This window comes from Sapajus apella, unplaced genomic scaffold (genome assembly GCF_009761245.1).
Source record: "Sapajus apella isolate SASKATOON/1434 unplaced genomic scaffold, GSC_monkey_1.0 scaffold11, whole genome shotgun sequence".
Lineage (NCBI taxonomy): Eukaryota > Metazoa > Chordata > Mammalia > Primates > Cebidae > Sapajus > Sapajus apella.
Window position 1 is genome coordinate 1,819,554 of NW_022436951.1, and position 13,796 is coordinate 1,833,349.

General features: G+C 38.6%; 1 protein-coding gene across 1 annotated transcript in view; it reads left to right on the top strand.

Moving 5' to 3' along the window:
- The first annotated feature begins 3,846 nt into the window (after positions 1-3,846).
- The window catches only part of MROH2B (maestro heat like repeat family member 2B), a 70,262-nt gene continuing 60,312 nt past the window's right edge, over positions 3,847-13,796 (top strand). The window contains exons 1-5 of the mRNA XM_032278866.1: positions 3,847-4,364; positions 5,445-5,506; positions 8,543-8,653; positions 10,357-10,516; positions 11,297-11,395. Of these exons, the coding sequence (XP_032134757.1) occupies positions 4,337-4,364; positions 5,445-5,506; positions 8,543-8,653; positions 10,357-10,516; positions 11,297-11,395 (460 nt within the window). The 5' untranslated portion in view covers positions 3,847-4,336. The remainder of the gene's footprint in view (positions 4,365-5,444; positions 5,507-8,542; positions 8,654-10,356; positions 10,517-11,296; positions 11,396-13,796) is intronic.

Genomic DNA, 13,796 nt, shown 5'->3' on the forward strand with positions numbered 1-13,796 from the left:
TATCCTGCTTTGAATTATTTAGTTGCCACAAAGAGTGAGTTCTTCAGTCAAAAAAAAAAATGATATCTAATTTCTCACTAACACAACCTATAGGTCCAAGAACTGACAGTTAAAGTCTAGTCCTAAAAGTTCTGCCCAAGGTATAATGATCTCCAAAAGGCAAAAGGCCCCAATTGCCATGAGGCCAAAACTATTTATACCTCAACAGCTACTGAAATTCTAGAAATTAAAATTTAAAAAATAAATCTTGGTAAATCAAATTTAAAAATCAATAAAATGCTATTATTTACTCACAATACTCATGCTGAAGAAGTAAAAAATTAATTAGAGGATCTGCAGTCTTCTGCTTGGAGAAGAAGACAGGTTTTTCTGAATGCTATGAAAAGGACTCATCTCTGCTTTCAAGGACTAACCCAAATTCTATCATCATGCTTTGCAGACAGAATTCACAACTCTTTCATGCTCTTTGTTTACTCCTCTATTAAATAAATGATCACTGTCCTGGCTCATTTTTCCATCTGTTGTACCAGTGAACTGGCTTCTCCCCTAGAATGTAAGTTTCTTGAGATTAGGACATGGTTCGCTTATTATGATTTGTCCAGGAATCCAATCCTGGGCTTCTTGCCTACCAAGTAGTCAGTAAACATGTGCTGAATTCAGCTAAAGTGAATTTTACTGGAAATTATTCTGTTGTTTTATTTACAATAAATAGAAAAGCAAAGAGAAAAGATTAAAAAGTAATAATAACAGGAGAGAAAAGAGAGGCCAGGGAATAGGAGAGGGGAGAAGAGAAGACAGGAGAGACAGCAGGAGAGGGAAGAAGTAAAGGAAGGAGGAAGGAAAAAAGGAAAGATGGGAAATTGGGGCTACTAGTATCTAAGCATAATTACTTTTTTCTTTTTCTTTTTCTGTTTCTTTTTTTTTCTTTGAGATGGAGTCTCTCTCTGTCGCCAGGCTGGAGTGCAGTGGCACAATCTCGGCTTACTGCAACCACTGCCCCCTGGTTCAAGTGACTCTCCTGCCTCAGCCTCCCGAGTAGCTGGGACTACAGGCACACATCACCACTCCCAGCTAATTTTTGTGTCCTTAGTAGAGATGGGGTTTCACCATGTTGGCCAGGATGGTCTCCATTCCTGAACTTGTGATCTACCCACTTGACCTCCCAAAGTGCTGGGACCACAGGCGTGAGCCACCTCGCCTAGCCAGGCATAATTACTTCTATAAAACATTGCCAGCTGATATTTCTTTCCCTTTTATATAATAAAGAGATTAGGCTTATCTCATGAAACTGACAAATCAAACAAGACTGAGCCTAATTTCACTTTTAATATATTTTATAAAAATCTAACACTTCATTTGAAGAACAAAAGGGATAAACCTTAAAGTTTAAATTAATTATATAGTCTACATTAAAATTATCTGCAATAAAACTGTTAAAACCCAGCTGAGTACGGTAGTTCACACCTATATTCCCAGCACTTTGGGAGGCTGAGGCAGGCGGATCTCCTGAGGTCAGGAGTTCAAGGCTACCCTGACCAATATAGTGAAACCCTGTCTCTACTAAAAATACAAAAATTAGCCAGGCGTGGTGGCAGGTGCCGGTAGTCCCAGCTACTCGGGAAGGAGACTGAGACAGGAGAATCTATTGAACCAGGAGGCGGAAGTTGCAGTGAGCCGAGACAGAGCCACTGTACTCCAGCCTGGGTGACAGAGCAATACTCTGTCTCAAAAAACAAAAAAAAAAAAAACTATTAAAACCATAAAATTTACATTTTTATAATGCTTCTGTATTATTTCTATGTATCTATTCTTCTAGAGCTTTATATTTTTACCTTTACTGCCTTACGAATATTCTTGTCTGATAACGTCACATGGGAACATAGTAGGGCTGGGATTGGGTAGCTTCATTTGACAAGTTATATTGAAAGGGGATGGCTGCCACATACCCAGTGAAACACTCTCATTCCTTAGCAGGCTAGATTTAGGCTCCCTCACAAATATCTAGAAACAACACTTAATTAGTTGGCACATCCCATACACATATTCACTTTGAGAATTAGTGTTTAAGATCCTCCTAGAGTCTTAAGGAAATTAAACCCATATTGTGTTAGCCTCGTGTAAAGAGAAAAGGAAGAAATAATGGGAAGACGCAACAAGCAGGCCCATGCAAAATGGAATAAAATGACAGCAAAACAGCTGTTTTGAGAATTTGGGGATTTTAAAACTATCTGCAATATTGGTTTCAATGAGTGAATTTGCTTTGTCTGAAAGGATTTTACCAAAAAATGGTGTTTTGATTACAGCAATGAATAAATTACAAAGTCAATATAAATCAATTATCTCTTAACGTCTCCAATCTCTATGAAATCAAGGAAATCTTTACATACAGATATACAGAAAAATTGTCACCATTCACAAAAACATTAAGAAAGTGGTTGTAACAATTACCTAAGTGGCTTTATTTTTTTTTATTGTACTTTATGTTCTGGGGTACATGTGCAGATCATGCAGGATTGTTGCACAGGTACACACACAGCAATGTGGTTTGCTGCCTCCATCTCCCTATCACCCACATCCGGTATTTCTCCCCATGTTATCCCTCCCTGACCTCCCCACCCTCCCCACACTATCCCTCCCTTGACCCCCACAACAGACCCCAGTGTGTGATGCTCCCCTCCCTATGTCCCTGGGTTCTCATTGTTCAACACCTGCCTATGAGTGAGAACACGCGGTGTTTGATTTTCTGTTCTTGTGTCAGTTTGCTGAGAATGATGGTTTCCAGATTCATCCACGTTCCTACAAAGGACACAAACTCATGATTTCTTATGGCTGCATAGTATTCCATGGTGTATATGTGCCTGAATGGCTTTCTTATTATTGATTCTGCTATATATTGTTCTTTAAGATTCTAAGAGCACATAATTTCTAACATCTTTTTGTCCCTATGTTAAGAATTTCAGGCTGCCTCTAATCACCCCAGTACCTCCCTGACTCACCAATCTTGGCCTATTCTTCAGTGAGTGAGTCATGATAATGGGGAAGAGCTCCTTACCCAACCACAATGAACACTCTTCAGTTAACTGCTATTTACTGATCCACTATGAATGGGCAAGGATCTTGGTCAGTGCTTTTCAAGTTAGTGAACATAAGAATCAACAGGGGTACACATTTAAAATAGATTGCTGCCCCCTCATTCTAATTTATTGGATCTGAAGTAGAGCCTGGAAATTCACATTTTAAATAGGGTACTAAGTAAATCCCATGATAAGTCAATTGCAGACAAAACTGTGAAAGTGATGCTGACTTGGGAAGCAGAAAATGTTGAGGACCTCTTTGATACAGCCCAAAATGTCTATGAAAAGAATGATGAATTCAAAGGTTTAGTTGGAAGCACTTGGCCTTTGAATCTGGAATAAGCTTCACCAATGAAGATAAGAGAGCCAAAAAAGCAGCAGCAGATGAAAATTGTCATGAGCTCTCCATCTCAGCGCCTTTGACATTTAGACCTATAGACTAGCAGTACCCCCTTCCCATTCTCTATCATCCTCCGTATTCACATAGAGTCTGGACATATATTGAAGATTTAGAGTTGGAGATCGGATTTCATTTCATGCTAGAAAAGTTGAAAACATTATGGAAAATTGGTCTGGATTAAAAAAAAGCTTGAGAACAAAAAGAAAGCATGGAGACAGAGAAAAAGCCTGAGCCAGGAGTGAGGCCAAGATCCTGAACATGCCAGTGACGAATTAATGGAGAGGGGGGTAGAGAGGGCTTCACTTTCCTGCCGTCAGTTGGACATTCCATCCAACTGCCCCTGAAGTGCATTCCAGTCCACTGAGCATGCTCAGTTCATGTGACTGACTTTCACTAAGTATAACAATCAACGAGATCACCATAAATGCTTTCCCAACATCAGGCCAGTGAAATGACCGCTGAAAACCATTCCTGAATTTGTAATCAAGGGACCCAAGTTTAAGGAGAGGAACGCCTTCAGTCTACAACAATGGTTTGAATCCCTGTCTCTAATTACTTCTTTCCCAAGTACTCTGGTCACCAAAGAAACAATATTTGGTGAGATGCAGCCATTTTGTTGGTTAGCAGGAGCTCAGACTCGAGAAAATGCCATAGTGGTAGAATACAGCATCAACCTCAACAGCAAGCCCATCGCTGGAAGCTCCCAGATCATTGTGCCAATCAAGCAGAGGAGGAACTTTCATTTAGAGAGGCTTATGTGAACCTTATACGAGAAACTTGTCAACCTACCTCTTTGATTTTTTAGCCTTACTATTTCTAATACTTAAGTGCTATATTTTAGAGACCCTGAAACAGCTAAGACATGACACTCGGTACAAAGGAATCCATAGGTAAGCATCATCAGATCCTTAGGAGTCAAGGCTTTGCCCTGTGTTTTGTGTCCATGGAATTATAAGCATATATGATGGCTGGGGGTGGTATGTCATTGTGGAAGGTCTGTACACCTTAAAGGATTTATGAAATGATATGCTAAATACATAATAAAATCATGCTGATTGTGAAGGACCAATATAGACTAGAAGCCTAAGATGGTTGTGCTATAAAATTTATAGCCTACCTGAGGAGAAAGTGGCTACATATCAAAGAAAGGCAATTTGTTATTTAATTTTAAATACTAGAAAAGTCTTTTGGAAGTATTTCCCCCAATTTCCAGGTATGGCTGCCTTTCTGCTTTGCCAAAAACATTGCTCTAAAGGAGTATGCTGTTTGGCTTGGAGGTTCATGAGAAATCCATCTCCGCAAGCATTTCTCTTACCAACTTGCCATGTAGCTTGAAGTTGCTCAATTCCTTTGACTCAATTTTTTTCCAGTTTTCTAAAGTGCTTTATTCAAAAACATATATTCCTAGAAAATGCAAATCAAACACATTTAGGTCATTATCAGAAAATAGGAGTCCTTCATGAGCATGGAACCAAAAGAGGGAGTTGGCAGGCACAGGAGAATAGATGGAGTTGAAGAGAGTGTGGAAAAAAGGGATGGGAGCGGTACTGAGGGGAAGACAAGTGAAAACCAAACAGCTATATTGCACCCTGGCCTTCTAATGCTCAAGTCAGAAGTGAGAAATTAAGCTCATTGACTCTTAGAGCTGAAATCCCGCAAGAGAGAATTTCTAAGGCAATGCCCATTTGCCTGGAGGGATAAATAGAAATCCAGCATCTATCTTTTGTCTTCCCTTTCACATTTAATTCGGGTTTCAAAAAAATAATAATAATAACTGAGCATCTGCTATTTTCAATTGTGTCATGGATATGAATAAAACATTTCCTGCCATGAAAGAGCTAGCCGTCAATGGAGAGAGAGAAAGAGATAGAGGATAGATGAATGAATGAACTCTCTGTGTTGATTATAAAATAATTAACAGGAGAGCATTTCAGCACATATTTTAATTCTTATTTTTCTGTACATTTTAGAGATGTTTGGGGATATTAACCTCACTCTTGGCATGCTGAACAAGGAAGATAATATTAACAAGGTAGGGAAAATAGAGAAAAATCTCTTTCCCTTTTTCAGTCCTGTTGTTGCAACATTTTGTATATATTTTCTTTGCCTCAACTTTCTGATTTCTCTCTGGCTTGTTATATGGCATTAAATTTTTCAGTAAATGTAGTTGTAATGAATGTCATTGTCACGTTTAAACCATGATATTTAGCATTTCAAGAATCACAGCATCTATGTCTAGAAAACAGCAATTATAACTTTATACAGGCAGATGTTGAAGGGTGTATGTCAGACTTACAAATGCGGATGAGAGTGTTTTCCTTTATAATTTGAGGGTTGTTACAAAAATCGCAAAAGCTCTCCCCTGCTTGTCTATAATGCTATTTCACAGCTATAAGTTTATCTAAGAATTGAAGGCTTTTCACATTTCAACAACCTTTTATAAAATAAAATAACTGCCCTTCATTGAACACTTATCTAGGAAGTAGAATGCTAGATATTTTCCAAACAACAGTGTATTGTATAATATTCACTCCTCAGAACAATTTTATCAGGTAGTTATTGCTATTTCCACTTGATAACTGAGAAAAAATTAGGCACACAGAAACTACATGACTTGCCCAACTAAGAACAGCAGGACTACATCCAAAAGCCCATCTGACTCCAAAAAATGTTCCTAATCATTATTCAGTGTTGTCTCCTTGCAAAGGGCAGTGCCTATACCTTTATCTCTTAATTCAGTGGTTCTGAACCTGACTACATATCAGAATCCCTTAGACAGTTTTGGGAAAATACCAACACCCAGGCCCTACTACCAGGGCCTGATTGAATCAGTCTGTGGAAAGCTTGAACATTTAAAGCTCATGGAAGTGATCCAAACATTTATGTATGCTTGAAAATCATTACATTAATCTTTCAGTAGGAGTCACCTTTCCGAAATAACACTATTTATCAAACATTGGGGATCATTTGGAGAATAACCTCTGGATCTCAGAAGCTCTGAAGGAGAATTTCCAGTAAGGGGATCAGAAAAAAAAAAAAAAAATATATATATATATATATATATATATATATATATGTATGTATATAATATATGTACAAAATATATTTTGTATATGTATAAAATATATATTTATAAATATATATGTATAAAAATATTTTTATGTGTGTAAAATATACATAAATACATATTTTATATGTGTATATTATATATGTATAAAATATATAAATTGTATATGTATATATCTATACTTTATACATATATTTTTATCCATACTTTGTACATACATTACATATGTATATTTTTATACATATGTTATATACATATATTTTTTGAGATGGGTCTCACACTGTCACCCAGGCTGGAGTGCAATGGCATGATCTCGGCTCACTGAAACCCTCTTCCACTCGGGTTCAAGTGATTCTCCTCCTTCAGCCTCCCAAGTAGCTGGGATTACAGGAACACACCAACATGCCCAGCTGATTCTTTGTATCTTTAGTAGAGACAGGGTTTCTCCATGTTAGCCAGGCTGGTCTCAAACTACTGACCTCAAGATCTACCCGCCGTGGCCTCCCAAAGTGTTGGGATTACGGGCATGAGCCACCGTGCCCAACCGAGAATACATATTTTTATCAAGCACTTCCTAATTATGTCATGGTGAATCAAGTCAGAGAATAATAACAGCCAGCATAACGAAGAGGTTAAGGTGCCAGCTACAATTCAGACTGCTGGTTTCAAAGTATAGCATCAGTATATAACACTAACTACATTAAGCTCACTGGGACTCAATTTCCTCATCTATAAAATGAATATATTTGTGGTATCTAACACAGGGACTTGTGAGCATTCATAAAATGCTCCAGATAATGAGTCTGGTGCAGTTCCAGGAATGTGGTGCGAGCTCCATAAATGTTAGCCTTGCCAGAGAACAAGGCCTGCAGACAGCAGAGAAAGCAAATGGAGCAAGAAAAGGACTCACAGAGATAGTTAGGCAGGCCTGGAAAATACAGGGAAGAAAGCAAAGAAAAACTATGTGTTATTCTCAAATTTCCCAAGGACCAGCCCTGAGGAGGAATGCAAAGGATGCTATTTAATAACTTAAGCATGGGTGCAGTGGCTGGGGGTGCTTGTTGAAGCTGTTGGAGATTTCAGAAGACCAGTCTTTCTTTCATCTTTCAGAGGACACGTAGCCACCTAAAAGATTTACAAAAGCCCTCACATAGGGCATCTAGTCAAGTCACACAACTGGAGGCCCTGTCTAAAAGGTTGTCCACAACTTTCTGTCTGCAGAGGCATGAATGAAACAAGGGCCTGTAAATGTCCCTTAGGACCCAGTTTTATAGTTTAGCAGCCTCTTGGGGAGTTACAGTGTGTTCCCTAGTACCACACTCACTCCCTGGTAGTAAGGGCAGCAATTAGGCTAACAGGCATTTCCATTCTCCTGAGTGCTTTTCAAAAGACATGACTATGTCAGATAGCCTACCCTGGCCTTCAACTAGATCTTGACATAGAAATGAAGCCAAGCGAAAATAGTTTTTAGAATTAACTTTGCTCTGTAGCCTTTGACTCCTAAAGGTGCATGTTATGTTCAGAAATCCTCAGTTAAGCCCAGGCACTGTGGCTCATGCCTATAATCCCAGCACTTTTGGAGGCTGAGGCAGGTAAATCACTTGAGGTCAGGAATTCAAGACCAGCCTGGCCAACATGGTAAAATCCGTCTCTACTAAAAATATAAAATTTAGTCGGGCATGGTGGCACACACCTGTAATCCCAGCTACTCAGGAGGCTAGGCAGGAGAATCACTTGAACCCAGGAGGTGGAGGTTTCAGTGAGCGCAGATCATGCCACTGCAATCCAGCCTGGCAAAAAAGAACAAAACTACATCTCAAAAAAAAAAAAAAAAAAAGAGAGAGAGAGAGAGAAAGCAAGCCTTAATTAAGATATGTAATATAAAATCCATTGTGTAGTAAAGATACATTGCTTACTTTAATGGTGTAATTCATTAGGACTTCATTTGATTCCTTTATTTTTGCAACCCACATTTCTGTGTATGCCTTTGTTTGTACACAGGAAGAAATTTACAGTCATCTCACTTCTGTTATTCAGAATACTGACATCCTGGATGATGCAATTGTCCATCAGTTGATTTATTATGCTTCTAAGGACATGAGAGACAACAATGTAAGTTTGGCTCATGATGGTGAATCAGAATCAGGGCCAGCAAAAGGGGCTTTAAGTGACCCAACTGCACCTATGTGGACATCAGTAAGCTTTTCTACACTGTTGCCAGGACCACAAATCACTTGCATTTGTTTTTTTGGTAACCTGGATACCGTTACAATGCCTATTATTTACTCCTTCACAGATCAGGAAACTGAGGCAAAGAAAAGAATGATTTTAAAAGTAATATTATCCAACCTCCTTTTAGATGAGGAAGTTCATGATTAGAGATACATTTTTTTTCAAAGTAACACAGCTGCCTATTGACAGAACAAGTAACATAACTAGAAACCAGTTCGCTTGGCTTCTATATGACTTACTTCTTTATGTACCTACTTAGATTGGTAGACATCATAGCAAAGAAATAATTATTTGTAGAAATAATTTGAATCTGAGGATGGTGCTATTTCTTCCAAAGAGAAGTTTTACTTGTTCCTGCCAAGGGCACTAACAATTTATGATCACTTTCAGGGCTTGCGATTTCTGGGTCACATCTTAAAATGCAAAATTGGATTGACATTCATGAGAATACCAATTTAACCTTTCATCTAAACACAGTCCTTTGGTGTCTCAGCCCAAAAGACAAGAGGTGAGGTGGCCAGAGTCTCACCGCTGGTGGTTGGCCCTGAACTCTATTGCTTTAAAAATGCAACAAAACAGCCTCAAATGCAGGGCTTATCTTTCTAGATCAATAATCTTTTCCATCCCTCAACTCAGTAATTCATTCCACTCTATACTGTGAGCTTGCCGATGGTTTTATGTGTATATATTTTTCATATCTTATCTGGATGTTTTGTATTTTCCTCAGGGGAGGTTGATCAAATTTACCTAGCTCACCATCACCAAAATCAGAAGTCTTTCCCAATACCACCAATATTGGAGATAATTAGGCCAGATTAACACCAAAACCAAAGCTCTCAATTCCTAGCCCACTTCATTTCAGTTTTCATTTCAGTCTTTCAACCACAGTAATTTGCATCACTTAAACATAAAATGTAAGTCTTGTGTTCATGGTACCAGGTCAATAAGCAAGAAAACATCTACTGACCTCCAAGTTTATAGGAACCCTATTAAAACCAGTTTTTTAGTATGTTCAAACCACCTCTGCTTTCCCAACTACTGACACTTACCAAGAGTCTCTCACCATGGTTTTGTAACAGCCTGTTCTCCCTTTGTCCCTACGCTAGAGGAACATAAATAGTATATCCATATACTATTTATGTTCCTCTAGCGTAGGGACAAAGGGAGAACAGGACTGTTTCAAAACCACGTCAAACGATTCTTGGTAGGTTGTCCATAGCTGGGAAAGAATTGGTAACTTAATTGCACTTAAAAAAAACCCTGGTTTTCATAGGTTTCTTGCAGATTTGGGGGGTCAGTAGATGTTTTCACAGGCTCCAAAAGAAGAGAAGGTGGGAGGGATGGTGATGGTTGAAAAATTACCTGTCAGGTACAATGTTCACTGTTTGAGTCTCAGGTTCACTAGAAGCCCAATCCTCACCATTACACGATTGAATCAGGTGACCAATCTGCACATGTACCCTGAATCTACAATTTTAAAACTAAATAAATGCATACATAAATATTATGTTGACTAGCTCCCCTCTGTAGACTGACTCTGCTCTTTTTCTAGTTGTTATTGTTATTTTTCTTTTTCTCCTCAGATTCTCCGAGAAATCAGAATGCTAGCTGGTGAGGTTTTGGTGTCTCTTGCTGCACATGATTTCAATTCTGTGATGTATGAAGTACAAAATAACTTCAGGATCTTAGAGCTACCAAATGAATTCGTTGTGCTTGCCCTGGCTGAACTGGCAATCAGCTATGGTATAGGAGAATATTCTCCACATTTTCCCTGGGAAATGGCAACTCTTAATTTTTTAAAAGCCAAATGGGAGCAAATGTTAGAAGAAGCTACCACTTACTGAGTGCCTATCACATCTCTACCTTCTTCTGTACCAAGAAATATTGATAGAGGGATGTGGGCAGCTGTTTAAAATGACCATGGATGATTCTGCTGCCCAGCCACTAGTCCAGACTGCTCTGAATTTGGCCAGACTTTCTCCCATCCTCACCTTCTTCTTTATCCAGCTTTGCATTTGCAGAAGCACATTTTCTGTAAGGTGTACTCTACAAACCACCAAACATTTATGTGAAATAGGGATTTCTACCATTTATTTCTACACTACTTTATTTAACAGATATTTAGCAACACCTGTTACATATGTTTACATATACTTTAGGGATACAGGAAAGATCTAGTAAGAAAGATCAACATTAATAAATTAATTATCTAAATAAGCAATTGCCGGCAGCATTCGTGGTATAGTGGTGAGCATAGCTGCCTTCCAAATAATTGCCTCTTAACAACAGGTACAGGTGGCTGTGTAGCTGAAACCTTATTTTCAACCAGCCCCTCCTTGATTATCTAGCTACAGCCTGGTATTAAGGTGGGGTGTAGATGGGGGAATTACAGAAACATCTTTCTACTACACCTCATCTGCCTCCTCCACGCAGCCCTGAAATGCTTCTTGTTGATTTGGAGTCACAGAACCCCAAATGTGAGAAGACAAATAACACCTCTCTCCCCTCTGCCCCTCACTGCAGTGTCCCAGAGTATTCCTTTCATGACGATGACCCTTCTTACCATGCAAACCATGCTCAGGCTGGCTGAGGATGAAAGGATGAAGGGAACTTTCTGTATTGGTGGGTATCCCGATGATTTCCTCTTTGCTTAAAACCAGACTATGAACTGTCATATAAATTGACCAAAAGTCTTGTTTCCTCTTTAACTCCAACCTTATCCTTTTGAATAATAATAGCTACCAATTACTGAGCGCCTACCACATGTAAAACCCTCAACAGGGAATTATCTCACTCAATCCTCACAGCAATTCTGCAAGATAAGTACTATTTGCCCATTGTATAGACGAGACACTGAGGTTCAAGAAAAGTAAGGAATTTTCCCAAAATGATGGCACAGTCAATGAGATACAGGGGTGGCATTCAAACCCAGGTCTATAGGACCACCCAGTCAACATCTTCACTGCCCTGCACAACTTCCATTTCAACTGACCTCCTTCTCTAATTGGACGACACTTTCTTGGCAATGTTTGTCAGTACTTACCAGCTCTTAGGGGAGGTTAAATTTTGGCATCTGATTATAATGTAATATTGTAATAATGACAAGTAACCAAAATACAAGCAATCACAAAATCAAGAAAAATAGGCAAGTGAACTATGATCATAAACTCTTCTACCCCAAACTAAAATATATCACAGATATCAAGAGTCTGCAGAGAAGAACATGGCCTGGAATTAGTAGGAAGCAGCATTTGCAGTGTACAGGGAGGTTTCTTGGATGAGACTGGAGACTTGGTCTCTTGTCTCTGCTCAGTCACTGAGCCATCAGGTGACACTACCCTTCTCTCAGCCCTGGTTTCATATCTGAAAACATCAGAAGAAGTGATTGCTATGTTCCTTTCCACTTCCAACATACTCTAACACTACTATTTTGTAATTTAAAAGCCCACACTGGAAGGAATGTCTTCTTCACCAATCCACCAAGGCTCTTCTATTCCATTTTTTCCCATTTCCTCTAGTTCTATCACCAAAGTAATATCTTTATCTGATATATATTGAGAACTTGCTATGTGCCTAGACACTGCCCTGGACATTTTAAGATTACTATTTCATTTAACCCTCACAGCGACCACATTAGACGGGTAACATTTTTTCCCATTTTACAAGTGAGAACATTGGGCTTAGAAAGTTTCAACAGATTGCCTCAGGTCACACAGCCAGTACATGGCAGAGCCAGGACTGTCAACTATGACAGGCTCACTGTGGAACCTGTGCAGCTGTACTAGACTTAACCCACTCTCAATACTTTTTACTATTCCTACTTATTATCATAGCTAACACTGTTTCTGCAAATAAACTTTGGAGCGTCTAACAGCATTTCTCCTTTTAATATTAACAACCAAGAATGTAAAATTAAATAAAACTGGAAATACTCATGAACATTGCTAAGGGAATTCTCTGTGTTATAAAATTATCTAAGCGCCCTCTGGTTTTAAAGGAACTTTTTGCCTGACTGCCACTAAAGAAAAGGTATCAAATTGAGTGGCTATCCAGCCAGCCAGCTATTCAGCCATCCAGCTATTCATCCATACCTAGTCATTTGATCAATCAGTAAATTAGCAGACATTGTGCTGACTGCTTCACATATTATGAACCAGCAAGAGATAATCCCTTTCTTCAGGTTACTTACAGGTCAGTTAGAAACACATACACACACACACACACACACACACACACACACACGCCAAGAAATAAATTATGATAAAATGTAGCAGTAGAATCTCAAGGAAATTATAAGGAGTTTGGAGAGACTGAATGAGCCAATAAATGGCCAACTCTACAGCTAACGTGCACAGGGTCTTTTCCAGAGTATTTTGTGAATGTGAGGAGTCCCTGAAGAATGGACTAATGAATTTTTTCTATTATCTAACGAAATGAGCGCCACATGAGGGCTGAAGAAAAAAATTATTATTTTATGCATATCATGCAAATATATGTGGATTCGTGTTCCAAATGGTATTTTAGCAGGCCTAAGACTTCTTAATTTTATTAAAGTAAAACATAGACACAGAAAATCACGCAAATCAGAAGTGTACATGTTGATGAGTTATTTCAAAGTGAATTTACCCAAGTGAACTTGACCACTCAGGTCAAGAAGTGGGAGATCAGGACCCAGAAGCCCCCTCATGTTACCTTCAAAGGGTAACCACAATTCTAACTTGAAATAGCATTAGCTTTGCCTGTTTTTAAGATTCATCCATATTGTTCTGTGGAGCTATGGTCCATATTTCTGTATTCTATTACCTATCTATGGAAAGTAATAGAATTCTACCTATTAGCAGATATTTAGACTATATTCTGTTTGGGCTATTACCAAAACAAAAAGCACTTATGAACATATTCTTGTATAAGTTTTTGGTGCTCATATGTACACATATCTAATGGTTATATACATAAGACTGGAATAATTAGGTCGAATGGAATGCATATTCAGCTTTGTTAAATAGTGTCAAAGAGCTCTCCA